The 26,508-nt window shown below is 36.0% G+C and overlaps 10 protein-coding genes and 1 non-coding gene across 11 annotated transcripts; 4 read left to right on the forward strand and 7 right to left on the reverse strand.

The window, feature by feature from the left end:
• Positions 1-529: 529 nt before the first annotated feature.
• Positions 530-1,576, forward strand: NTG2 (bifunctional N-glycosylase/AP lyase NTG2; the record flags this gene model as incomplete). Its single annotated transcript, XM_041550021.1, has 1 exon — positions 530-1,576. One exon carries the CDS (start codon positions 530-532, stop codon positions 1,574-1,576), a length of 1,047 nt encoding a protein of 348 aa, XP_041405955.1.
• Positions 1,577-1,783: 207 nt separating this feature from the next.
• On the reverse strand, positions 1,784-3,640 carry TPD3 (protein phosphatase 2A structural subunit TPD3; the record flags this gene model as incomplete). The annotated part of the gene is made up of 1 exon (XM_041550022.1): positions 1,784-3,640. The coding sequence occupies one exon, from the start codon at positions 3,638-3,640 to the stop codon at positions 1,784-1,786; it is 1,857 nt and encodes a 618-aa protein (XP_041405956.1).
• A 537-nt stretch (positions 3,641-4,177) lies between these two features.
• On the reverse strand, positions 4,178-5,386 carry PEX15 (Pex15p; the record flags this gene model as incomplete). The annotated part of the gene is made up of 1 exon (XM_041550023.1): positions 4,178-5,386. The coding sequence occupies one exon, from the start codon at positions 5,384-5,386 to the stop codon at positions 4,178-4,180; it is 1,209 nt and encodes a 402-aa protein (XP_041405957.1).
• A 423-nt stretch (positions 5,387-5,809) lies between these two features.
• KABA2_03S12870 (serine/threonine-protein kinase) lies at positions 5,810-9,067 on the reverse strand (the record flags this gene model as incomplete). Its single annotated transcript, XM_041550024.1, has 1 exon — positions 5,810-9,067. The coding sequence occupies one exon, from the start codon at positions 9,065-9,067 to the stop codon at positions 5,810-5,812; it is 3,258 nt and encodes a 1,085-aa protein (XP_041405958.1).
• A 1,821-nt stretch (positions 9,068-10,888) lies between these two features.
• On the forward strand, positions 10,889-11,452 carry RRT8 (Rrt8p; the record flags this gene model as incomplete). The annotated part of the gene is made up of 1 exon (XM_041550025.1): positions 10,889-11,452. The coding sequence occupies one exon, from the start codon at positions 10,889-10,891 to the stop codon at positions 11,450-11,452; it is 564 nt and encodes a 187-aa protein (XP_041405959.1).
• A 169-nt stretch (positions 11,453-11,621) lies between these two features.
• GSH2 (glutathione synthase) lies at positions 11,622-13,118 on the reverse strand (the record flags this gene model as incomplete). Its single annotated transcript, XM_041550026.1, has 1 exon — positions 11,622-13,118. One exon carries the CDS (start codon positions 13,116-13,118, stop codon positions 11,622-11,624), a length of 1,497 nt encoding a protein of 498 aa, XP_041405960.1.
• Positions 13,119-14,451: 1,333 nt separating this feature from the next.
• KABA2_03S12936 lies at positions 14,452-14,533 on the reverse strand. Its single transcript has one exon. It is a non-coding gene; the product is annotated as a tRNA-Ser (tRNA).
• A 3,723-nt stretch (positions 14,534-18,256) lies between these two features.
• Positions 18,257-20,524, forward strand: KABA2_03S12958 (uncharacterized protein; the record flags this gene model as incomplete). Its single annotated transcript, XM_041550027.1, has 1 exon — positions 18,257-20,524. The coding sequence occupies one exon, from the start codon at positions 18,257-18,259 to the stop codon at positions 20,522-20,524; it is 2,268 nt and encodes a 755-aa protein (XP_041405961.1).
• Positions 20,525-20,684: 160 nt separating this feature from the next.
• On the reverse strand, positions 20,685-23,114 carry LDB19 (Ldb19p; the record flags this gene model as incomplete). The annotated part of the gene is made up of 1 exon (XM_041550028.1): positions 20,685-23,114. The coding sequence occupies one exon, from the start codon at positions 23,112-23,114 to the stop codon at positions 20,685-20,687; it is 2,430 nt and encodes an 809-aa protein (XP_041405962.1).
• Positions 23,115-23,754: 640 nt separating this feature from the next.
• Positions 23,755-24,660, forward strand: MAK16 (ribosome biosynthesis protein MAK16; the record flags this gene model as incomplete). The annotated part of the gene is made up of 1 exon (XM_041550029.1): positions 23,755-24,660. The coding sequence occupies one exon, from the start codon at positions 23,755-23,757 to the stop codon at positions 24,658-24,660; it is 906 nt and encodes a 301-aa protein (XP_041405963.1).
• A 324-nt stretch (positions 24,661-24,984) lies between these two features.
• Positions 24,985-26,346, reverse strand: PRO2 (glutamate-5-semialdehyde dehydrogenase; the record flags this gene model as incomplete). Its single annotated transcript, XM_041550030.1, has 1 exon — positions 24,985-26,346. The coding sequence occupies one exon, from the start codon at positions 26,344-26,346 to the stop codon at positions 24,985-24,987; it is 1,362 nt and encodes a 453-aa protein (XP_041405964.1).
• Positions 26,347-26,508: the final 162 nt, after the last annotated feature.

A 26,508-nucleotide genomic window follows, 5' to 3' on the forward strand; every position in this document is an offset into this window, starting at 1 on the left:
TGAAATCAATGATAATATATGATGGCAACAGAACTTTAAATTATTACTCACAGAGCAGCTGTGTTTTTTACTTTTTTTAATTAGTTCGAAGTTATCTACAACCAGTATCTCGTTATTCTTGTACCAATTGGACGCCCCTTCTTCAATTTTTCTCGAGGATACGTTCTAGACAGGTATTGCAGTAACAGTCAAAAACACGATAAGTAATTCCTCTATATAAATATATATATCAGGATATTTCTCTCTGTCTGTTCTTCTAGTTCCCTTCAGTAACAAAAAGAAATACTTCAATAAAATGAAATAAAAAAATTTTGGAACCAGAAAAAGACAATTTTTGTTTGTTTTCCCTTATATAATACGATAAGTGGTGGTGAACCTGCAACGCCGCACGCATTTTTTCACAAGAAACTGAAAAAATTTTATTATTTTTATTTTAAAGAACAAAAGTTTTCTTGCTCTGGGACGAAGAAGAGAAAGTCCTGTTGAAGTTGGTTGCTATAGATCTACTGTGTGTCTGTTGCATTATGAGATGGGTGCTATGTCACGGAAAAGACGGAAGTTGATGCACGTGGAGGTGAAGTTGGACGATAACGAGGTAGATAATGGGGATGGGATGATAACCTCAAGATATTTTCCGAGCAAGAAGATAACAGGAACGTTATCAGCGACAGAACAAGACAATTATGTGTCGTGCGTAGACATTGGTGCGATAAAGATAATGTCCAGTGACGAATATTTTGATAGAATGGATCGTATCACTAACGATGATCCGAAACAATGGGATCGGCCGTTATCTAAGGAAACTGTTTCACAATTACAAAATAATGAAGGTGTACCAGGTAATTTTTTGTCTATATTCTCACGAGTTCGGAAGATGAGATCTCAGATGTTGGCTACACCTGTAGATACAATGGGATGTCCCAGAATCCCCCTGCTGGTGTCTAAACAGTTCGGAATTAGTCGGAGTCAAGTGAGACCCGTAGATTACCGCTTACAACTGCTGATTAGTTTGATCCTTGCATCACAGACTAAAGATGAGACTGTAACGAAGGCTATGCATAACATAATGAGTTATTGTTTTGATGATTTGAAGGATCCTCTGGGAATCTCTTTGTCTTCCTTGTCTAGGGTTCCACGGTCCATATTGGAACAATTGATTAAGCCCACTGGGTTTTATAAGAGGAAAGCTTTATATATTGAGCAGACAGTACATAAACTAGAAGAAAGCTTCGACGGTGATGTTCCAAAGACAATTTCAGGAATGACAAGTTTATCAGGAGTTGGTCCAAAGATTGGCTATCTTGCACTTCAAAAATCATGGGGTTTGGTTGACGGAATTTGCGTTGATGTACATGTACATCGGCTATGTAGACTCTGGAAATGGGTCGACCCACAGATATGTCATACAGCTGAACAGACAAGGGTCTCTGTGGAAAAATGGTTACCACGAGAACTATGGTACGATTTTAATACTATCCTTGTTGGATTTGGCCAAATTATTTGTGGCCCGAAAATTAGAAGATGTGATATATGTTTGGCCAACAAAGTTTGTAATGCTAGTAGTGCAAGGTGGTAAATAGTAAATTAGTAATATATTACATTTTTAATGTATATTGGCAGTTGCTATTTATAATACTAAGATGCAGGGGAGAGAACTCAAATGATAGTGTTCACGATAATAAAGATATAATTTGTGTATTTGTATATTAAGTTTTGATTTGATGGTTTGACTCTACATATGGATCTATATATAAAGTGTTTGGTGTTTCGTGACATTTAAAAATTATAGGTTTAGAAGTTTGTTACATTTCTCTAGACTTTGGTTAGAAAAATATCTAACATCAACGTCGGAATCTTCGCATAATGATTTAAGTGATGATAATATCGAATCGTTGATAATATCATCGTATTGATCCTTATGAACACTCAATACTTCTACGATCACGGCATACGATTTTGCCACGTTAAATCTAATATTAGGAACAGCATCATCAGCCAAATGTTTGACAAATGGTAAGATTTGTTCCGTCACAGTATCTTCAGAGACAACAGGCACTAGAGCAGTTAGAGCTGACAATAATGTGAATCTGTAGATAAAATTTTCCAATAATTGTGAATCTGATTTTAATAATCTAGATATGATTTCATTACGACACCAATCTGGGCCGAAGATCTCAGTCAATTTTTTTAAATTTTTAACAGCAGCTTCTCTGATAGAGAAAACTGTATCCCATAGCCATGATAGACATAAATCACTCAATTGCTGGTTAAAGAATTGAACACCTAAATGTTCAGCTAGGATTGGAATATATTCAATGATGGCCAATCTAACTCTCCAGTTGATATCATTAGCCAATTCTGTAATGGCAGGCAATAATGATTCTGATAATAGATCAATACCTATTACGTCATTAACAACCTTCAAATTAGCAATAATGTTCAAACGAACATCTGGGAATTCATCCTTTAACATGTTTAATAATATAGGCAACAAATTTTCAATAGCTTCATCTTTAGTTATTAATTCTACCAAATTCGTAACTTTTAAAGCAAGAGCAGCTCTAACAGTTTCATTTTCATCCATACTTAGATTTTGTACGGCTGGTAAAATTTTAGTTAGGATAACGTTTGGTTGATCCTTAAACAACACAGCAAACCCTGGGATTTCATTGGCAATGGCTTTCCTTACATCACTTTCATTATCCTCGCATAAACCTAAGAAAGGTGGTAATAATTCTGTTAAATATTCGTTATGACCTTCAAATTGAGAAGCCAAAGTTTCAAATTTGTCTGCAGCCATATAACGTACTCTCCAGGCTTCATCAGTACTTAATTTCACAGCAGATGTCAATAAATCTTTAAAATGGACATCATCGTTCTTTGTGTTAAAGAATTTCAAGATCGCAATCAAACAATCAACTGCAAGAAATTTCACAGAATCCTGACTATCACTAATGATCTTTTGAAACATATTAGAGATGAAATCCCAATCGACATCATTAGATAGATTTGGATTTTGTCTTAATAAATCAATCAAAGTAGGCAAATTCTTGGCTGCAGCTCTTTTCACCATTGGAGTGTCATCTTGTACTAATTGTAAATAAAGAGCCAATAGGTTCTTTCTTAAAGTATCATCCCTTATCCTGACAATGACAGATTTGAACAACCCACAAGCAGAAACTTTTGAAGAAAACCAATCCGCTGCGGCTAGATGTTCAATCAAAGGAATGAAATCATTCAAGATCTGTTCTTCGGATAATTCGCATGCAATACTATTCAAAGAAGCGACGGCTTTGTCTCTAACTAGGGTCTCTTCGGTAGATGCTAGAATTTCCAATGCAGGTAATAGTATCGTGGCATGTTCTGGACCACCAACGAAAGGAACAAAATTCCCTAATTCATCAGCCAATACAGCAAACACTTCATCTTCATCATCCTGAGCAACTTCAGTCAAAAATGGAATCAGTTCGTCTCTTGTTCTTTCAGGACCCATAGCAATAGCAATTGTATCAAGTTTTTTCATGGCTTCCACCCTATTAGAAATATCATCATGCTTCAATTCGTCCATAAGCAAAGCCAATGGGTAAACATCGTTACCGTCGGCTGTTTTGTTATTATTTTCTGTGTCAACTGCAGACATTCTTATATTCTCCTTTATTGTAACGTTTATATTATATATATATATATGATTTTAACTCTGAGGTAAGCTATATTACCGTTTGTTTTCTTTTTGACCTTCTCCTTTCTAATGGATTGGGTTAGTTTATTTTTTAAAAAAAAGATAAATGAGGGATAAGTTAGGTACCGTTGTATCTATGTACTTGTGTGCAAATATATGAAGCTATCCTATACAATTATTTACATAAATTTGAGGGTCTTGTTCAGGTTTTCCCCCTCCCCTTTAAGAATCAACCTTTTGATGATTGTTAACCTTACAAAGGGACAACATCTTCGCAACTGTCAACACGGCCCTCTCTCTCTCTTTCTGTCTGCCTCATTTAGTTTAAGTTCACCAAGTTTCGCTTTCTCCTCCTCCTCAGGCTTCCCTTTCTCAGATTTTTCGCGGGTAATCCGGGTAACCCCATCCAACGTGTCTAGTGACAGGCAGAAGAAAAGGAGACCCAGCATCGTTACGAGTAGCTCCTGGGGTACCTTACTAATGCCATTTGGGGTGTGTTCAAGTAGTTGTAAGTAAGCTTAGGAACTCTGTAAGGTAGGGCAACAGCTTGTTTAAAAGCGCCGGGAAGTTGCGAAGTACGTAACGAATACGGCGATGAGCGTAACGAAGAACGACAGCTAAAGCTATTGAGGCTAGGATTATAGTCTGAGGGTGTTCTTTGATATTAGCGATGTGGTTAATAATAGCATTGAATCTGTGGTTGTTTATGATATGTTGGATATATTGGTTGCTCTTGATGTAGGTAAGTATGTTGGTTTTAACATTGAACGGTTCGGATTCATCATTATCAACTGATCTTAGAGATTCTTTTGTGATATTAGCATCCGTTTCCTTGGAATATACATGATTCTGGAAATTCTTGACTTGGTGATTACCAATTTGCGGTGTAGGGGTCTTCTTTTCAAGTGGGGGTTCCAGCTGAGCTAAGATAGTTGACTCGTATGAATTCCCTTTGCCGTTCATACTATTGTCGGTTAAAATCTCAGAAAGGTGAGGAATCGAAGAACATAGTTTCTGATAAAGTTTAACATTCCGCTTACTTCCCATATTTTCAATCTCCAATTTGAATATATATAAATGAACCAATTTCTTGAAATACAATAGAGTAGGGATTGTAACTCCATTTGATCCATTCATATATATCCTGCCAGCACTTTTTGACAATGTCAGTTTCAATTCAGTTTGTAAAAACATTGAAAATTCTGGATCACGTCGTATAGGTATCGTCTTGATACAATTATTAAAATATTTATCCCAGAATTCCATTACTTTCTCCATATCGGAAGCATAATGATCTACCATTTTAAGAGATTCGACTTTAGCTGAGTAAGTATCCCTGACAATATTCTTTAGAGTAACTCCAAGGTCCTGAAAATTCAATATTTCATTACATGCAGTTAAATACAGATCGTATACTTCCACATCATCACTCAAAGTTTCTTCAGATAACAAACCATTTTCTACCATACTCTCTAAACATCCTTTAATATCACCTCTTATAAATAAAGAGAGACATTTTTGGTATTTACAATCACGGTTATCAGATATCTTATCATGATGGACCTGTTTAATATCCTTAAACATGTCGTCGTTCAACAGAGATCTTACAGATTCTGGTAATGTTTCTCCATCGGAGAGAAACCCTTGTGGAGTGATCTCTTGCGATACACTGCAACTGGTGTTGTCAGACATATCTAGCATGGTCATATGTAGATCAGGCTGGTTTGATTGTTTATTGTAACCCCTGTTCCTGATTACACTGAGCTCTCTTTAGATTGACTATATTTACATTGTCATGAAATAGATGACTTATTGGTCTTCTCCTTTAAAATTTAGCTTGAAAATTAAAACCGAAAGCGACTCACTTTCAGAGCTAAACTAGACAATTTCAATGGAAAGGAGAGCATACATATTATTGGAATACAAAACTTTCATTACAAAGTTTTCCTTGATATTTTAAATTTATATGTCATTAATTATTTATATTAAGGTTACAAAAATATTTCTAAATAGGGTATTTATGAAACTAGTATGCTAAATATGTTTGGATCTTTGTATAGGTATATCTTTGGACATAATACTAATAATGACAAAATATACGTACATTATTTTATTTTTTCATTATTACTTCTATGTCATGCAATCTTTTAACCACTCAGAGGTTATAATATTATCGATATCTGGTCTACTATCGATGTCGCGATTAAGAATTCTCTGGATTAAGGACTTACATTCTTTGCTGATTATCTTTTCGCTGTTGAATCTCAGTTCTCCTTCAAGTATTTCATCGACATTATAAAATGGATTTTCATGGAATATCATAGTATATAATAAGATACCGATAGCCCATATATCTTGGGGTTTACCTTTGTATGGGTTCCCATTTAGAACTTCAGGTGCAGCGTAATCTATTGTACCAACAAACACATCAAAGGGACCACTCTTCACATAGGCTGCTGAACCAAAATCAATCAACTTTACAAAACCGTAGGTGTCAACAATTATATTTTCGTCCTTGATGTCTCTATGGACAATTCCATGGTCATGCATGTGCTTTATGGCTAATACAATTTGTTTGAAAATCAGTTTGCATTCATGTTCAGTCATTTTCTGTCTGAATTCGATTAAATCAAATAGATCCACACAACCAAGTTCTCCACCATGTCTTTCAATTTCAATGTAATAATAACTATCGTCTTCGAAAAACCCAAGGATCTTAAGAATGTTATCATGAGGATCATTATTAAACTTGGCCATAATATCAATTTCAGATGGGATAGTACCCAATTGTCTATCACGAACCCAGGTATCAACTAGAATTCTCTCTTTCACGATAGACTTAATTATTACTAATTTTTTGGTTTTGTTATGGATACAAAGATGAACTTTACCATACGCACCTTCACCTAGCTTTCTGACTATACTAAAATCAGAAAATTTGGTGGTCCTTCTATTAGTACCAATTGCAGCTAAGTTTGGGTATTCTTGAGGTTGTAAAGGAGTGTTTATCTTGTCCTCGTCAAGTCTGAAAGAATTAGAGTTAACAAAATTTGATTTGTCAGTGACAACAGTCTTTCTGGCAATTTCAACTCTAACTCTCATTTCGAACCCTTCATCACTTTCTCTCATGGTATCAGCTATAGAAGAGGAGGCTTCTGCAGATTGATCTATAATTTCATCTTCACCAGACTCCTCTTTGATATCTTCGATAATTGTTTCATTTTCTGGGTAATCGTCACCTAGTGTTAATTCCTTCATTAACGTTTGAAAGTTTTCTTCTTGTTCTTGTTCCATTATATGCAATTGAGATGGGATAGTATTATATTCATTAAAAATAACATCTCTTGAGTGGGTTAGCCACAGGGACAGGATATGACCATTGATGACACGTAATTGGATATCTATCTTAATAAAAGAGCCATCCTTGTGTTGGCCATCTATACCGATAGAAGTATAGAAACCTTGAGGATTACCAGCCATCCTAGATTGTGTCTTTCTAAAGAAATGCTCGGTGAGGATAAGACCCTCATTATCATTAGATCTAATATCTAGAGATGGGTAGTTTTCGGTAATGTATTGAACAATTTCATTAAAATGGGGTATTATCTTGGTAATTGGTTCATTAATCAATTCATTATAACGATAACCAAATAAATTCTTCGAAATGGATTTGTTAAAACTTACCATTTTATATTGTTGATCATTATTATCCATATTTAGGATAAACAACCCTGATTGATAAGGTAGACTATGAACTTTCAACTTCAAAGAATCATTTAACACTGAAGCTGCGATGGCGCATGGGATATTAGATGATAAATGGTTCAAAGTGAAATATCTTTTTGAATTAATTTCTTTAGCCACGATCATGGCTAACTCTTCTGGATCATCATCGTGATATTCTTCTATCCCAGATTCGATTAAGTTATTCAATGATTTACTGAAATATGCGGTATTTAATTGATTCTTCTCGTTAATATTCATTAAATTTACTTGTTCAAGAGTCGGTATCGTTGAAGATTGAATTAACAAATTATTGTTGTCACCATTATGTATTTTTTTAATCTTGAAACCATTATTATAATCTAAGGATAAATCCATGAAATCACAAGGAACATTTTCAAAGACACAAACCAACATGTCATTTTTCTTTTTAATCCATAATGAACTCCAAGATAATTGGCCGTTAGAGATGGTAGGAATAATTTCTCCCGTCATTACCATATCATTATCTCTTATATCAAGACTTGTCAACTTCGCTATGACGAAGTCCCTGGCATCCAAATGGATCAAGTCTAATAAAGTTAGAATCTTAATGGTCTTCTTACTTACACCAAAATTCAAGCAAGTCAAATCGTTGGCAGATTTAAATGACCATGGATAATCCTGTTCTGCGGTAAATATGGCCATTGAATGAGAATTCTTCGCGGAAGTAAATGCATTAATAATATTACGAATCTTATCCTCAATTATCATATTATGTCCAACATAAGGTTCCATATGTTCAACAAATGGTTCGGCCAAACTATCTAATAAAGTCTTTTTCATGTGTAAAGTAGTTGTTTGGTCATTCATGGCAGAATTGAATACTTTATTGATATTCAAAAGGGATAATTGATGTAAATCGGAGGCCTTTGATGAAGTATTTTTTTCTAATGTTTCATTTAAAAATTGTAATAAGTCTGATAATTCTGTTCTTTGAGTTTGAATCAATTCTGATGAGTCACTTGCTTCTTTATTTTGATATAGTGTTGGTTTTAATGGAGGTTCTCTTACAGAACTAATAAATGTTTCAGTATCAGAATCCTCAGATTCTTCTTCGGAACGTATATATGCTAATGACGATATGGATCTTCTTCCAATAGGTGGTTTAAATACAAGTGTGGAGGCACCTGAAGAGCCATTTAAGGAACCGGAACCATTGATGGTTCCCAGAGTAATAGGATCATTTCCTTGGGTATTGTTTACAAATGCATTCAATGTCGCTATTCTATGGTTCCCATTAAACAACTCCGTATTATGTCTTGTATGGTTATGATTATTATGATGATGATGATTATCTACTTGAGATGGTTCTCTTAACATATCTGGATTTTTTATCAATACTTGTAAAGTTCTCTTTAATATATTTAATCTGACTGTTAGGGAATTTGGTGATAATGGATTATAAGAATATGCATGTGTAGATTCATTAGTGATGGCGTACAATTTATGTGGATTAGTGATCTGTTCTGTGGTATCTAATGCATCTCCTGATGATGACGACATGGTGAATCTTGATTGTAGACTTGAACTAGATGATTCGTTTATGCTTGATGTGGTTATTGTAGTACCTAATGGCGATTTCTCGTTTGAGATCTGTTTATGATTAGATTTAGCTGAAATCATATCAATAATAAAACAAAAGAAATTACTATTCTGTTGTTATATTTATTAATATGAACGAGTACAGTGGATGAATAGTAAGAGTCAGGTGTGTATTTGAGTAATACTACAGTTCGTCAAATATAAAAGATATTATGATGAACAAATAAAGTAAAATAAAAAAGAGGAACAGAAGATAATATAATATAAATAATAACCTGTGCCAAAACTACTTTCCTATAAGTTATTCATCAACCAAAAAAAAAAGAAGAAGACAATAAGCCAGATAAGTGGGTAAATATTCAATACAATGGAATATCACAAATTTACAAACCGCATCTCTCCTTCCTCTCTCATTATGTCTCATCATTTCTTTTATTCTATCCATTCCATCTGCAAAGAGAAAAGAAAAAATTTAGTTGAAAGAAGAAACAAGAATCGCCATTTTGAGTTCTTCGGCCATCGCGTCGGCCGAAAAGCAAAAGCAGAGAGAAAAAATTGGTGTGAGTGTTGTGCTGCAGTTTCTGTGGCGGTGAAATTTATCTTCTCCTTTTCTCTTTCGGAAAAATTTTTTGGACCGCCAAAAAACCGGATATGTCCGGGATGCTGCTGCAGTTTCTGTGGGGTGACAGATGGTGGGGGTTAATCATTTTATGTGACCTTTCCCATGTGGAAGGGCAACACAACCTGACTCTTCGCAAAATGGACAGTAATGCCAGTATTACCAAGAGATATGTTTGAACAGGTATATTTAGAGTATATAGTACGTTGTGTAGTGGTGAGGATAAGGATAAAGGTACTATCTTCGGTTTCGACAATTGGGCGGAAGGGGGTAAATTCGTATTAATAATCGTTAACTGTTTATTTTTAATTTTGCTTCATTACAACAGCTATGTAGTTTGCTGTCAGGATATGAGGCTAGAACCTGACAAGTATGTTTGGGATTCCATAAGTTTCATTTTGAAATGAGATTCCATCCGAAGAGTCTAATATCACACTCAACTATATTATTTTTATACTATCGCATGACTTTCAATATATTGTACGATGTATCTGATATACATATTATATTGTTATTGGTACTAAATCAACGAAATTTATCTTTTTACAGTCATGGTTTTTCTCCGTTTCAGGGAAAACAATTACCCGCGCAAGGATATTTAACTCCGAAAGTCATGTGACTAATGGACGGAATACATTTTATTTAACATCCTTTTTTGTGACATTCCCTTGATCTTTGAAGTCTAATTTAAGGAAAAGTATAAATTATTCAAATTTTATAAACATTAAATTAGTTTTGTTACTTGGATGGACCACTCAAAGTGTATTCTTTCTCCTATATTACACCGACCAAACGTTATCATTCCATAATGAGCGGGATAGAAATTTTGAGTCATACTAGAGACACAGAAGTTGTCTCAGAGTCCCGTATAGTAATTCCTTCAACAAATGAACCATCTCAATTACAACCTGCAATATGGGTTGTTGTTTTGAGAATGTATACGGAAAAATTTCAATTATCCATGAAAGGATTAAGTAACGGACCATATTTTGTTAATCCTTCTTTTTTTTATCCATTTAAAGTACGTGTTTTTCTTTTTATGTAACTCCCTTCAAGTTCCATTGTTTCTATTTGTTTATTGTACTAACATTTAATGGTATCACTGTTGAAATCTTCTTTTTTCCTATCTACAGGGTCTCTTTTTCATTGTCACGAAACCAATTTATTGGAAATATCTGTTTCTATTAACTACATGCTATTCTATTATTTTTTTCATTATTGCATTGTCCTTATATTTGATTTTATTACCGTTGATAACTTTGGGAGTAATTACTGTAGGTCCTATGGGGTTAGTCATATTACATGTTCAATGGATTATGTTGTCCAATCAATTTACCGTTTTTGTTACAAAACATATTGTATCACCAAATTTGAAAGAACATATCTTTAGAATTACAGTTGAAACTTTTGATGAAACACTATTATCTCAATTAAGACAAAAACATGAGTTCGAACCTTTAAAGAGTATGAAGTATGATCCTACTTTACAAATATATGTAAGAGGAGCTGAGATGATTAGATCTTTCCTTTGGAAATCTATATTATTTACAATATCATTAGTACCTATTCTGGGACCTTTATTAAATAATCAGTTGTCCTCAGTTAAGAGAAGTTTTTCCTTAGTACAATATTATCTTTGTAATATGAAAAATCTCAATCGTGAACAGGCGATGCAATATAAATATAAACATTTGATATCATTCATATATATGGGGATGTCCACAGGCGTGTTAGAGATGTTACCGATATTTTCTGTCTTCACAATGATTGGTAACGTTGTTGGTGCAGCCTTATGGAGTATAGAACATTTGGCTGAACAAGATAAAATACGTTCTAAACAACAATAATCCATGAGTTTGTTTTTTTAATCTAATTTACTTTTATTTTATACCTCGCATGTACTTACAATGCTACTAATATATCTTATGACATAATTCATTTTGATAATAATAATAAAAAAATCTTTTTACTTTACATTAAATTAGGGCGTTGATATTCAAATATATATTAACATATTTATACTAGACACATGCTGTCAACAGTACCAAATCCTGCAACGACGCCACCTTCATTAGAAGAACTCAATTTTGTTCTTAATAAGGAACCAGCATATTCGTTGGAACGGATAGAATCCTTGTCAAATAGGATGGTACCATAGATACCTAGTTCACTAATAACAGGTTCTTTGGTTAGCTTACCATCTCTAACTAGATAGTTCTCAGTGCTAGCCTTTACGTCAATCATTTCCATTAAGATATAAGAATCCCATTCGCTTTCATCAATAGTTTTCAAAAAATTTGGAATTTCTTCTTTGTAAATATTGTTGCCACCACCTTCTCTTTGTGGTTTCAATACATATTTAGCATTGTTAGAGGTACAAGCTAGAGCCAATTTCTTACCTTCTTTACCAAGTTTAGAATCATCTAATGGATAAATCTTTACAAAAGTCTTGACAAGTTCTTTCTTAGTGGCTTCGTCGTCAATAAATTTGTCTAAAATTTCATCTTGAGTCAACAATTGTTGAACTTTCTTAGAACCAGCCAGTTGAATATCTAAAGTTGGAGCTTTAATGGCAAAGGAGTTTTCTAAGAACTCTCTGGCTTTCCAGCAGGATTCGTTATAGTAATCACCAGTGGTGTACCCAGTTCTGTAGTAGACGACACCGATTTCTTTACCAGTCTTCTTGTGAATAATTCTCTTGTTGTCATCGAATGTACTGTATTCCAGATCCTTTAGAGCTTCTTCAAAAGTTAATCTGATACTCTTAATACCGTATAATCTCAGCAAATTGAATTCAATTACTTTTTGATCGAATAAATTGGTTTCGTTTGGTTCAACGATAAAAGCAATAGCAGCCTTTTCTTTCTTGGTTTCGGAATTCATGGATGGATACATGGTGAAAGCACGAGCTAGACCCCTTGGCATGAAGACAGATGATTCAGAGACAGGTAATTCACCCATACCTTCATAAAACATCTTCATCTCACCAGTGGAATCGTACGCACCCAAACTGTTCAAGAAAGAATGTAGTTCACCAACTCTGGTAGATAAACCAGCGAAAGACACAGACACAGTGTTGAATTCGACTTGTTTAATTTGTTCAGAACTTTTATCGATCAAGTAATCGGATCTAAATAAACCTAGTTTCAAAGTTTGCTTAGAGTCACATTTCTTGGCCATATCGTAAAGTTTACCAGTAAACTCAGGATCGGAATGGGTAAGCTTAGCACTTTCTTCCATCAACCAATCAGAGTTTGAAACTTGGGCGTACAATTGATTGTAAGTCTTTTGCAGAGTCTTCGCGTTCTCGAATACCTTGGCTGGAATAGGAGTTGGGAAGACAGTAGTTGGTGCAACAGTAGCTTTACTGGCATTATCCTTGTCGGCCATGATCAAACCATTACATAGAGCCCATTGATTCAATTGAGGAAGAACGTTCTCTTCGATCTGAGTGGTGGAAAGCTTTGGGTATGGAGTATGTTCCGGTCTATTCATTTGACTAATTGGAGACATCATCTTGAATCAGAGCACAATGGTTGCTGTCTGTGGATGAGTATAGAAAACACTTAATTAAGTTGTTGAGATAAGGAATATACTAATTAACCAATATATCTCCTCTCTTAGCGAAGAAATTATTATTTCCAACATTGATTTATATATTGAAAATGTATCATTCGTTACCTAATTGTTATGAGAGAAAAAAAAAATGGTATTATTTTGCCCAAAAAAAAATCATCGTGAAACCTGTACGGTAAAATAAATGCAAATCTCTCACAGAGACGGTGCCCATATTGAAAAGTTGCTGCTCCTTTTGATTTCGACAGAAATCAAGATGAGTAGTAAGAAGAAGAGCAGTTTCCCTTTATCTGCATAATTCTATGAATTTTGATGGGTGCCAAAATTACGTAAACGCATAACATAACAAGAATACGACATTGGGCATTAATTATAAAATATTACTACGAATATACAATTTGAAAATGTTAAGAAAGTACCTTTCCCATATTCATCTCTGAATATGCAATAAATTTTAAAACATACAATGTTGACCTTGTGAAAAAAACATGATCAACATTTTCGTACGGGAAATATGTATAGACTTCTTGATTATTATTCTAGGAACGGTAGTATCATAACGGAATCGTTGAAAAAGATTTCAAAAATCGAGACTCCCTTACTTCTGTTAAAGATCATTCCAGTGATGGGATAAATGATAAACATCGATGAGAGCAATCAGGCAAAAATACATTACAGATAGAATGGAGCCTTCCATTCTACATACATGTAATATGCAAATCATAATGTATAGCCATATATTCTCTCATCCATAAAATATTTATCCTGACTCTTTTCGGTAAGAAGATAATAATTTGTTTTATTCAGAATATTATGTATGCTCTCTCTCTCTTATATACAAAAAGTGAAAAATTTCAAAAAGTTTTTCATGACAATTTTGAAACCAAAAAACGAAATTTGTTCATCCTCGTACAGGATGATAGTGACGCAGTTTCAATAAGGGTTTACAAGGGTATTAGTTGGAAGCAGGGAACTGGGACTAGAGAAAGCTGTTATATCTTTGGGTTTGTATTGCGTCTCTTTTGCTACAATAAGACAAGAAAATAAATCCTATATAACTAGTGGTAATAGAGAAAGACTTCCAAATATCCTTCAGGAAGAGAATAATAAATTATAATTTTAGAAAAAGAATATATTATTATCGCTATAAAACGTAAATCTCACATGGGATGGGGTAAAATGACAAAAATAATAGATGAGCTTCAGAATAGTGTCAATAGATGTTGAAAACCCAACAAAATTTCAAAAAGAAATGAAAACAAAAAAATAACGACAACTGCAGGATTTGAACCTGCGCGGGCAGAGCCCAAAAGATTTCTAATCTTTCGCCTTAACCACTCGGCCAAGTTGCCATCAATAAAAAGAAATTTTTCTAACGCTCTTTTTATACCGCGTGAAGTTTGATCACGTGACTTATAAACAAAATAATTTTATTTCATATTTGTATAAGCAATTGAGTTGATGCCTGTTTATCGGAAATATATTATAAGAATGATAATGACCAAGGTTATGATCTGAAGACAAATTCATCCCACAATGATCTATTGATAGCTTCATCCCACAACAGCTTACTAATAGATTACTTACGCCACCGTTGAGTGAATTTATAATCACGACAATGAAAATCCAACATATATAAATGGAACAATATTTCATTTATGAATATAATTGTTTCCGTAATTTATTTTATATATCTTTATATAAGATATAAAAGATCAGACGACTATAAGTTGATTTTATAATATAATAAAATTTGTTCAGTTAAATAGAAGATGTCTACTATTGATTTTCCCGATCACATCCTTCACATATACCTATGTTACCAAATCTAAAACAAGTAAGAACTTAAGTGCTTGAGTTTTTTAAAAAACAGGTTCAAAATTCTATAGTAAAGGATATTTTGTCTTTATTGTATTTTAGAGAATAAAGAAAAAGCATTGTAGAAATTTTAAGGCTAAATGGAAACATTTCTTAAGCGTTCGATTCGATAAAACTTACATTAACTATTTGTCATTGTAATAAAGAAGGTTTAGACATAATTTGATAGTTACAAGTGTAATACAGATTGGTAGGACATAAGTTTGGTTCTTCGAATTATTTAGACCTCAGATCATAAGCGTCTCATTGTGTTCATAATCGTTCTTCTCATTACATACTTTTGTTAATACATTGCCTTCCTATATATAAGCGAAACTAGGAGGTTGCGAAAATTTTATTTTATAATTTTCTTTTTTATATTTTGTTAGAATTGCTCTTTATTCCAAGTAGTATTAGGGGGGTGTTCCTGTAAACAAAAAAACAAAAGTGATAAATTTTATAAAGACATGATATTGGACTACATTTAGGTTTCTGGTATAACGGAAACAGAAAGGAATAAGACAATAATACATAAATGAAAGATATAGGATGGTTCTGTTCTATATAAGATATTAATACACCGAAATGCGTCACTTGAAGAAATCTTAGAAATCTTTAATTCTTATACGAAGGCGGTAGTATTTTTTATGTAATAACTGTAAAATATTTCTAGAATTATACCATTAGTTTGTAAATTAATTAAATACAGTTAAAAACCTTATCTTACAGGAAATACCTCACAATTTTGAGAAATATCGTTTACCAGTTTCTAGACACTATTTCTAAACATGACCAGAAAAGCTGACACAGACACTAAGTAAAATTAAATATTATATGTATAACTATAGGTAATTCTATAATATCAAAATGTCCTCTGGCAACTTATATTAATCAATGCATTTAAGTAAGATGTACATTCACACAGTTGTGTACTAGTGTCACTCTTTAAAATAGTCAAATTTCTGTGGACTAAAAATATGTCATAAAATATAATAGGAATTAAGAAAAAAAGCAGTTTCCAGTTTGTTCCCCATTTGTTTCCACATCGCAGAGGAGTTTTGCCAGAAACTAGTCCTTGGAGTACAAAAGCTACTCTTCGAAGGTGAATAGAATATATTCTTCCCCACCCTGCAATTAGTTGTGATTCAAAATAAAAGAAGTTTTGTTGCACTTAATACACAGCAGAAAGTGGTCCTAACACACCTGTATAATAAGGAATTAGCGCCATTGCAGCTAGTGCTTTAACTGGCTAAATAATACTAGAGGCAACTACTTAATAATATATGTTGCTCGTTTGTTGCTAATATGTTTCCGATGTTCATTTGCATCGTATTCTATATATTTTAGTACTTTTCACATCAGTCAAAATTTGGCCAAAGGGTGCGTGGGTGTTGTTGTTGTGTGCTCGTCCACCCAATTTGGAGCGAAACACCCAGCACGAGCACGTAGTCTCCGAGCAGCCTACGGCCCGCTCTTATGCAGTGGGAGTAACACACATATATAGTTGCTGGTTTGTTTCTTGTCTGTTTCTAGTGTCCTGTGGAATGCCATCTCTCCAAATTATGGTGTTTTCCCAACATTTTAGACCAGAAAATCCTCAAAATCGCAAAGTGCCCGAGTTCTTCAGTCACAGGTACGTTTCTGGGATGTTGCCAGAACGTTTCTACTGCCCAGACTGTTGCGTCTCTAGTTCGTTGGGAGGGTGAGCCACCTACCTAACCTAGCCCGGGGGAAAGCGATTCTGCGCAGGGGTGGGTGGCTGGGTGTACGTAAGTCGCATCAGATGGCCCTTACATATTTGGGGTGTGTTTCCTGTTTGTTTCCCGTACCCTCCCCTCCCCTCTATCATGGTATATCTCAATAATAGTGCTTTTATTAATAATTGGACCAAACTCGTAGTAGCCGAACCTAAAGTACGTTTCCAGAATGTTGCTCTAATGTTGCTGTAGGCCAAATTATTGTTGTGGTCTTCGCAAGAGGTAACGTTTTGAGTTCTCTATTTGCTTGTGACTGTTTCTGGTTCGTTTCCACAGGCCAGTACCGTAATACCGTATTATTAGTAGCATTTGAAACTGGATGGTCCATCTCACTTACAGGAGGGGTGTGTGGGTGGTTGTCCGTCCTGAAAAGGTATGATGGGGTGTCGCAGAAGCATCCATCCATACATCATTTGAAGTAAACTCAACCACCAGCACAAGCAGTGTTCCAAGGTGTTGCCAGTACACTTCTAATACAATGACAAAATGTGGTAGTAGCCAGGTCAATTGATGATGGTTGGCTGGTTTATTGTTCGGATGGCAGCTTATTTTAGTGACCTCCCCCATACTGGACCAGTAAAGCAGAAGAAACACCTACATTTGCCAACTGTACACACGATGAATGGCGCATTGAGGGGACTCGGCGTAATATCTCTGAACATTCAAGCAGTGAAGACTACAGGCGTAGAGTTCCACACCGTTCCCCAGTTGGGGACAATATATACACACGACATCTTAACATCAAGAATAACCTCTATATAGCACGATATCAGTACACAGCATCTTGTCATATTTATTATACATAAGGGACCCTGACACATTGAGTACCCTTAAATCCACTGGTCCAGGCCGGCAGTCTGCCTACCCAACACTTGAACTTCCCTTGCTTGCTTCTATATGATGTGGCACAGACGAGTCGGTTACCTCACCATATCTACCAGCTGAGGCAAAAAGACGCCAAAAGTGAAAAAAAATTGAGAACGACGCGTAAGGGATTTACGCACTGTGCTGTGAATGTGAGGGTAACTGCTCCTCATCACACGGCGAGAAAGCAGCGCAGCGCAACCCGAGCATTCCATTCCACTGGCGAAGAGGGCAGAAATCGCAACAGCCAAACAGTTGCGAAATTCTCTGGAAAAAATTGAACACGTCAAGCAATAATAACAATAATTATTGCTACTGCAACAACAAAGAAACAGAGAGACAGAGTCTCGAGAATTTCACCCTCTAGCATCCTATTATATTCATTTGCAATTTGAAGAGTGATATTGATTGTAGCTTTGGTTTCGTGTTCTTACTAAATAAAAGAAAAAAATTGTTTCTTAGTTTCTTGCTAATATAAAGCTGACAATCTACCAAAATATTTTCTTTTTGTTTAATTTAGAATAACTATAACCAATCTCTCTGCCACGGGAAAACCATATAGACACGACACGATACATTTACTTTTAGTTGATAGTCATGTCCTCTTCCACTGGTTTTGACGACAAGACAGGGTCATCGCAACTCAAATCAAGAGTAAATAAAAAAGCAAATGCTGAACAAATAGTAGCCGAAGAAGCTGAAGACGTCTCAAAGACTGCTAAGGGCGTACACAGGGCTCAAAACCCACTGCTGAAGGTAGAGGCTTTTGCCATGCCAGTAGTTTTCACCCTGATCGCTCTGTTCATCAGAATGTACAAGATCGGGGCTAACAGCCACGTCGTGTGGGATGAAGCCCATTTCGGTAAGTTCGGTTCCTACTATCTAAGACACGAATTCTACCACGATGTCCATCCTCCTCTGGGGAAGATGCTCGTGGGTCTGTCCGGTTACTTGGCCGGCTACAACGGTTCATGGGATTTCCCATCTGGTGAAGCGTACCCAGATTACATCGATTACGTTAAGATGAGAATCTTCAATGCCTCATTCTCCGCCTTGTGTGTCCCTGTAGCTTATTTCACCGCTAAAGCCATCGGCTTCCAATTACCAACTGTCTGGTTATTCACATGCTTGGTGCTTTTCGAAAACTCTTACGCTACTCTAGGTAGATTCATCCTATTGGACTCCATGCTTCTATTCTTCACCGTCCTGTCCTTCTACTGTTTTGTTATGTTCCACAACCAAAGATCAAAGCCTTTCTCCAGAAAATGGTGGAAATGGTTAGGTTTGACCGGTCTAAGTTTAGGTTGCGCCATTTCCGTGAAGATGGTTGGTCTATTCGTCATTACTTTGGTAGGTATATACACCGTCATTGATCTATGGTGCTTCCTTGCTGACAAGAAGATGTCATGGAAGACCTATATCAACCACTGGTTGGCTAGAGTTGTCTGCTTGATCGTGTTCCCATTCCTAGTCTTCTTGCTATGCTTCAAGATTCATTTCATTCTATTGTCTCATTCCGGTACTGGTGACTCCAACATGCCTTCTTTATTCCAAGCTGGTCTAGAAGGCTCCGATGTCGGCATGGGTCCTCGTGACGTCGCTATCGGTTCTTCTACCTTCTCCATTAAAAACCAAGCCCTGGGTGGTGCTCTGTTGCATTCTCATATTCAAACATACCCTGAAGGTTCCCAACAACAACAGATTACATGTTACGGTTTCAGTGATGCTAACAACGACTGGTTCCTGGACTACGCCAGAGGTGAAACTCCATTTGACCCAGAAAATAACGATACCGCCATTGATTTTGTTAGAGATAACGGGGTTTATAGATTAGTCCATAAGAGTACCGGTAGAAACTTACACTCTCACCCAATTGCTGCCCCTGTCTCTAAGACTGAATGGGAAGTCTCTTGTTACGGTAACAAGGACCAAGGTGACTTCCAGGATAACTGGATCATCGAGATTGCTGACCAAAGAGGTGATGAGGATAAGACCATGTTGCATCCATTGACTTCTTCTTTCCGTATTAAAAATGCTCAATTAGGATGTTATCTGGCCCAAACTGGTGTCAACTTGCCAGAATGGGGGTTCAGACAAAGTGAAGTTGCTTGTGTTAAGAATCCTTTCAGAAGAGATAAGAGAACTTGGTGGAATATCGAAACTCATGACAATGAAAAATTGCCTTCAAGACCAGAAAATTTCAAATATCCAAAGACTAACTTCATTAAGGACTTCGTCCATTTGAACTTGGCGATGATGGCTACTAACAACGCTTTGATTCCAGATCAAGAAAAGCACGATTCCTTGGCTTCCTCTGCTTGGGAATGGCCAACTCTTCACATCGGTCTAAGATTGAACGGTTGGAACGATGAATCCATCAAATATTACTTGATTGGTACCCCAACTTCTACTTGGGCTTCTACCATTGCTGTTTTGTCCTGTATCTTAGCCGTCGCTGTCCTATTTTTCAGATGGGAAAGACAATTACCAAACTTTGCCTCCAGTGAAACCTTGAATGTCTTCATGATGGGTGTCTTCTACCCATTGTTAGGTTGGGGTCTACATTTCATGCCATTTGTTATCATGTCCAGAGTCACATACGTCCATCATTACTTACCAGCATTATACTTTGCTCTAATTATCCTTGCTTACTGTTTCGATGTCCTATTGAGACAAACTTGCCTGGAAACAAAATGTCCAAAAAGTGGTAAATTTATTAAATGGGGTCTATTCTCTCTATTCTTCGTAGGTAACATTGCATGTTTCATTCTATTCTCTCCAATTTCATTCGGTATGGACCAACATGTCGTCAAGTACGAATACTTGGACTGGTTAAAGACATGGACCATTACTAACCGTCATTGATGTCATTTCTATAAATAATATTAATCCTATTTTATATTTGTACGATATTTATATATAAATAATGTGTTAAACTGAAATAAAGAAAAAACAACAACTACATTTAATCTTCTTACTCTCTAAACTACGATATATATATATATATGGGAAAATGTATCATCCATTATTGTGTGATTCTATCAGAATCGTACAAATGAGAGTGGTTCATCATTCCCATATTACGTGTTGTTGCGGGAGTTAATAATTGTCCTCTATGCGGTACGTTACCTTGTATGCTAATGACATTTTCTAATGTAGGGGAGGTGACAGAAGATAATGGATCAAATTTAGGGTCATTACGATGGTGTCCATTAGCATTTGAATGGTGTGCCATCTGTGGTACGGTTGGGATACCAGGTATATTCCTAGACACTGTTTGAATGTCCCCTTCTCGGTGTGGATCATCCACACTGGAGTTGGATGTAACGCTATCCAAACTATTCGTTGGTGTCTTTGCAACCGCATTCTCATAATTAGGTGGGTTTTGGTAATCTTTAACATCCTGATAAATAGGCGGAACTTCTTCATCCCAAGATATACCTAGTCCAGATCTCTCTGTTACGTTGAGTCTAAATTGCATTCTTAGAACTCTTGCTGCACCAGTCGGTACACTTACCACCTTTGAACTAACACTGCTTTCAGTCTTAGCCTTTGGTGTTGAATTGTTGTTCGAAGAAGATGGAGATAACGAACCACCATCCTCTTCAACGGGACGCCCTTTCCAAGCTGTCTGGTTTGCAAACATAATTGATAACTCTGCTAATCTTTGGTCATCCCTCGCCACTGACGTTGAAGAAGTTGATGCACTTTTCGGTGTCTTAGAGACAGGTTGGCCGTTTGTGTATTGTAAAGTCTCTTCTGCAACAACTATTTCTACGGCAAGTATATGGTTGACATATATCCCTAATTCTAGATCCTGAATATCACATGACAGGTTAATATGAGGCTTAGTTTGAGGCGGGATAGGCTTGGCTGTTGTTGCATAAAGCAATGGGTTCCTCACTCCGGTGGTCAACGGCATACAGTCAATATCTGTGACCAATTCAATCTTCCCGTGTTGGTCAAAATCTGTTTTCCATCCACTTTTCATTTCACCTTTAGAGATGATTCTCACTTCTTCTGTGAATAAAGTACTGTTATTATTTTTAAATTCTTGTTTCATTTGTTCCTCTCTTTGACGGTGTTGCTGTTGTAATATCTCTTGTCTCAAAGCATCATCACTGGGATGAATAAAAGGTGTATTATCATCATTATCATCGTCGTCAATATCACGATTACGAGAGTTCCTAGATTGAACATCATTTTGTCTTGAAGAATTACCATCTCGTGGTGCTTGTGGTTGCGATCGTGATACAGGTCTTGCAGTTGAAGAGACAGACGGATCAATCGGACCCTCTGTAAACGGAGACAAAGTATTCAACGAATCATTTAGTCCCACTGGTACATTTCTCATACGACCTAAGGGCATATTTTCTGGAGAACTTACAGATACTCTGACTTGTGGGCCTACATCCCCATATCTTTTAATTGGATGTATTGGCTTTTTGGATCTTTCAATCTCCTTCTGTTTAACAGATTCTTCTAATTTTTTCAACTGAGATTCATGATCATTACATGCATTTGATCTAACTCTAGTTGTTTCTTCTATCCTCCATGCAAGCTTCCTCATTCTCCATCTCGTGTCACCAGATGAAACACCATCTAACTTCAACTCTAGTGGGAAACTAGATTTTGGATATATTACATTAGGTAACACTGCAGCTGCAGTCAATTCAGTAGGAGGGAATACTCTCAACGAATTCTTATCGGGTCCCCTCAGTATACTACGTGTCACCTGGATAGGCATATTCAATCGTAGAGTCTTTGTTTCAGGATCGTTAAGTATGTTATATTTTGCAATTGCAATCAATTCATATTCAATGTGAGTCATTGCACTTGCACCCAATGATGACGTAGAGGGCAAATTTCCGGGTGTTAGATACGAGTAGGGATAAATGTGTTTGCCAATACATTTCTCTTCCATTTTTGTTTGAATTTTCCACTTTTTCAATTCTGTCATCTTGATTTTACATTTATTACAATTTTGTATACTTGATGATTCAGCCACAAACGGCATATGATAATGAACTTTTTGGACAAACCGCAAAGTCACAGCAACAACTTTAATATTCTTGTAATTTTTCCCTTCCATAGAGGCCAGTTGAGCTTGTCTAGATAAAGACGTCTGAGAATTCCTTTCATTAGATAAGCCAGCTGTACTTTTTTTCAGTGACGATGATGGAGTGCTCTTCGTAGCTCTTAATGGAGCGCTTGCTGCTTGATCTATTGAACGAGGTTTCTTTACTTTTAAAGTAAGTAGTCCTGCAAGTAAAGCACCTGAAGAATCCACAGCATTGCCATACAATACACATGGTGGCGATTCAATCTTTATGGAGAGCTCAATGGGACATTCTGCCACATGGGTCGGGTTAGGAGATCCACTATTTTTCTTCTTTCTGCTCTCATTCTTCCCATTAGAAGATCCATAAGCTTGTGTAAACTTCGAAAACACCATACCACAAAGTAAGCAAATAAAAAACTAGGTACTAGTAGAATTCGATCCTGTATTTTTAGTGTATCTGGTTAAGAAATTAAAATCAAAAAAAGGGCCAGCACTTTAGAAGGTTAAAGTGTCTTAAATAACAAGCCAAAGCAGGAAAAATTAATAACTCAAGTATAAACTGAAGCAAAACTTCTAAAAGTAAATAAAAATGATTCACGATTCACAAATCCACACCCTAAAATACCTGTTAGAGTGGTTCAACGCTCCCATATCTTTCTACCTGCATAAAATATTTGTTCCACATTTCCTTCAAGGTCTTGCTGCGACTTCAGAAAGCCAAAAATTTCCAAAATTTTCAAAATTTTTCATTTCCACCAAATATTAGGGTTTTCTAAGGACCAAACATAGGGTTCCTCATCGCAAAATAAAAACACTGTGCGGTGTGTGGGTGCGTTATTACTGAAAAATTTTCTGAAGAAAAAAAGTTGAAAAAAGTTGAAATTTTCAATCACAAAGAGAGATGAGATGAGATGATGATCAACTTGAAAAGGTATAAGAGAAATTGAGATAGTGTAGTGTTTCAGTGACTGATTTGAGTGGTTAACTAGCTATTTGTTTATAAGCGAACCGAATAAAATAAAAAATTGTAGATATGTCTGATGAAATTGTTTGGCAAGTGATTAACCAGAGTTTTTGTTCGCATCGTATAAAGTCACCCAGTGGGCAGACTTTCTGTAGGGATCCATACAATGTGACAGGTCTATGTACCAGACAGTCATGTCCATTGGCTAACTCAAAGTATGCCACTGTGAGGAGTGACAAAGGTAGGATATATTTGTACATGAAGACTCCTGAAAGAGCGCATACTCCAGCGAAGTTATGGGAACGTATTAAGTTATCAAAGAATTATTCAAAGGCTTTACAACAAATTGATGAACATTTACTTTATTGGAGTAAATTTTTCCAACATAAATGTAAACAAAGATTCACCAAATTGACACAAGTTGCCATTACAGAGAGACGTATGACTTTGAGAGAAGAAGAGAGACACTATGTTGGTGTGGCTCCAAAGGTGAAACGTAGAGAAGAAAACAGAGAAAGAAAAGCTCTAGCAGCTGCTAAGATCGAAAAAGCCATTGAAAAGGAATTGCTGGATAGATTAAAGAGTGGTGCTTATGGTGATAAACCATTAAACGTCGACGAAAAGATCTGGAAGAAAGTTATGGGTAAATTGGAAGATGAGAATGAGGATGAAGAATTGGAAGATGAAGAATTGGAAGAAGAGAGTGATGACGGTGAAGTTGAATATGTGGCTGATGAAGCTAATGCTGACTATGTCAGTGTAGAAGACTTACAAAAATGGTTAGCTGATTCTGATGCCGAACAATCCTCTGATGAAGAGAGTGAAAGTGACATCAGTGACAGCGATAGTGATGCTGATGAAGGTTCCAAGAAACGTAAGAAGACAAAGGCTCCAAAGAGTAAACGTCCAAAGGTCGAGATCGAGTTCGAAGAAGAACGCGAAGTTCAACAACCAGAACAAGAAGTTGCTCATTAAGTTTCGAAAGATTTGTATTAAGTTATATTCCTTTCTATTTTTACGACTTCGTTCCAAAATGCATTAGTAAGACAAAATATAAAAAAGACAAGCCATTTTTTTCTAATTCCTTTGGTATTGCACGTCTACTTTATTATAGATACATAGATATATTTAAAGATCCCCCCACCTCCTTAACCTTGATAATAAAGGAATTTTCTGTATATTAATTTATTGATTACTATTATTATTATTATTATTGCGTACGAAGTTAATATTTACATAATGATCTAAAGATATTTACGTTTCTCTTAGAGGTCGCAGCATCCAAAAAAATGCAATATTCTACAAGAAAACCTTAGTTGGATCTAGATCCTTATGAACAAATGCTCTATTACCACCAGCACCCAAATAATCGGCTGCAATGTTACCATTACCTCTGATTTGGTATTGATATGTGACTAGACCATCAAGACCCACTGGACCACGAGCATGGATCTTTGAAGTCGATATACCAACTTCAGCACCAAACCCGTACCTGAACCCGTCGGCAAATCTTGTAGAGGCGTTCCAGTAGACACCTGCAGAGTCAATACCCTTTAGGAACTTGTCTGCATTTTCTTTATTTTCTGTGATGATAGAATCTGTATGTCTAGAAGAATGCTCGTTGATATGTTCGATGGCCCCTTGAGTATCCTTGATAAACTTAACAGCACAATCTAGGGATATGAATTCTTTGTCGAAATCCTCCTTTTCATTAACATCTACAATATGAGATTTTATATCATCTGTAAGTTTATCACCGATTTGTTTTGTATAAGAGTCCCTTACATCTGAAGTAACATGTAAAGTCACACCATTTTCAATCATATTTGTTAGAACATCTTCCCAATGAGACAACTTTGGATTTATCAACAAAGTTTCCATAGCGTTACAACCTGCTGGATAATTTGTCTTCGCGTCTACGGATATTCTTTTGGCTTTCTCTAAGTCTGCAAATTCATCCACATATACAGAACAAATACCATCTGCATGACCCAATACAGGAATCTTTGTATTTCTCTTGATGTTTCTCACCAATGCGTTAGAACCTCTTGGAACTACAAGATCAATCAATTCATCTTGATCTAATAGATCAGAGACGTCTTGACGAGTCTCTATCAGTTGAACGGCGCCTAGGGGGACACCAGTGGCAGCAACGTTTTTAGCAATGGTATCATTGATAACTTGGGCCATCTCTCTGAAAGTGTTGACAGATTCTTTACCACCCTTTAAGATACCGGCGTTACCACTCTTTATACATAGAGCAGTGATGTTAGCAATGACTTCCGGACGAGACTCAAAGATGACTAATAACACACCCACTGGTGCGGTGACTTGGTATAGCATCATATCATCATCCAGTTGTCTAGCAAGTTTCACTTGACCGACAGGATCTTGTAAATCGGCGACGTCCTTAATACCTTGCAACATAGTTTCAAACTTATCGCCTTGAAACAAGTTTAGACGTTTCAATAAGGCACTGGATAGATTAGAAGTCTCGGCTGCAGCCAGATCTTTCTCATTAGCCGCTTTGATAGTATCCTTGCTGGCTGCCAAAGAATCATGTATCTTGTATAGGATGGCAGAACGACTCTCGTTGGACAGAGTCTTCAAAATATTACCAGCAACTCTGGCACTTTTAGCAATTTCATAAGCTGACGACATATTCGTGGGGAGTATTATAAATTCTTTTACTTTTTCTTTTGGTTAAAAACTATTAAGGTGTATATATAGGGTGTAAGTAGGATCGCTATACGTTTAACTTGCTTTTCTTTTGCACAGCTCAAACGTCAAAATAACTATTCTCTTATTTCCATGTTGAGCTTC

This window comes from Maudiozyma barnettii (assembly GCF_903064755.1).
Source record: "Maudiozyma barnettii strain CLIB 1767 genome assembly, contig: KABA2_03, whole genome shotgun sequence".
NCBI lineage: Eukaryota > Fungi > Ascomycota > Saccharomycetes > Saccharomycetales > Saccharomycetaceae > Maudiozyma > Maudiozyma barnettii.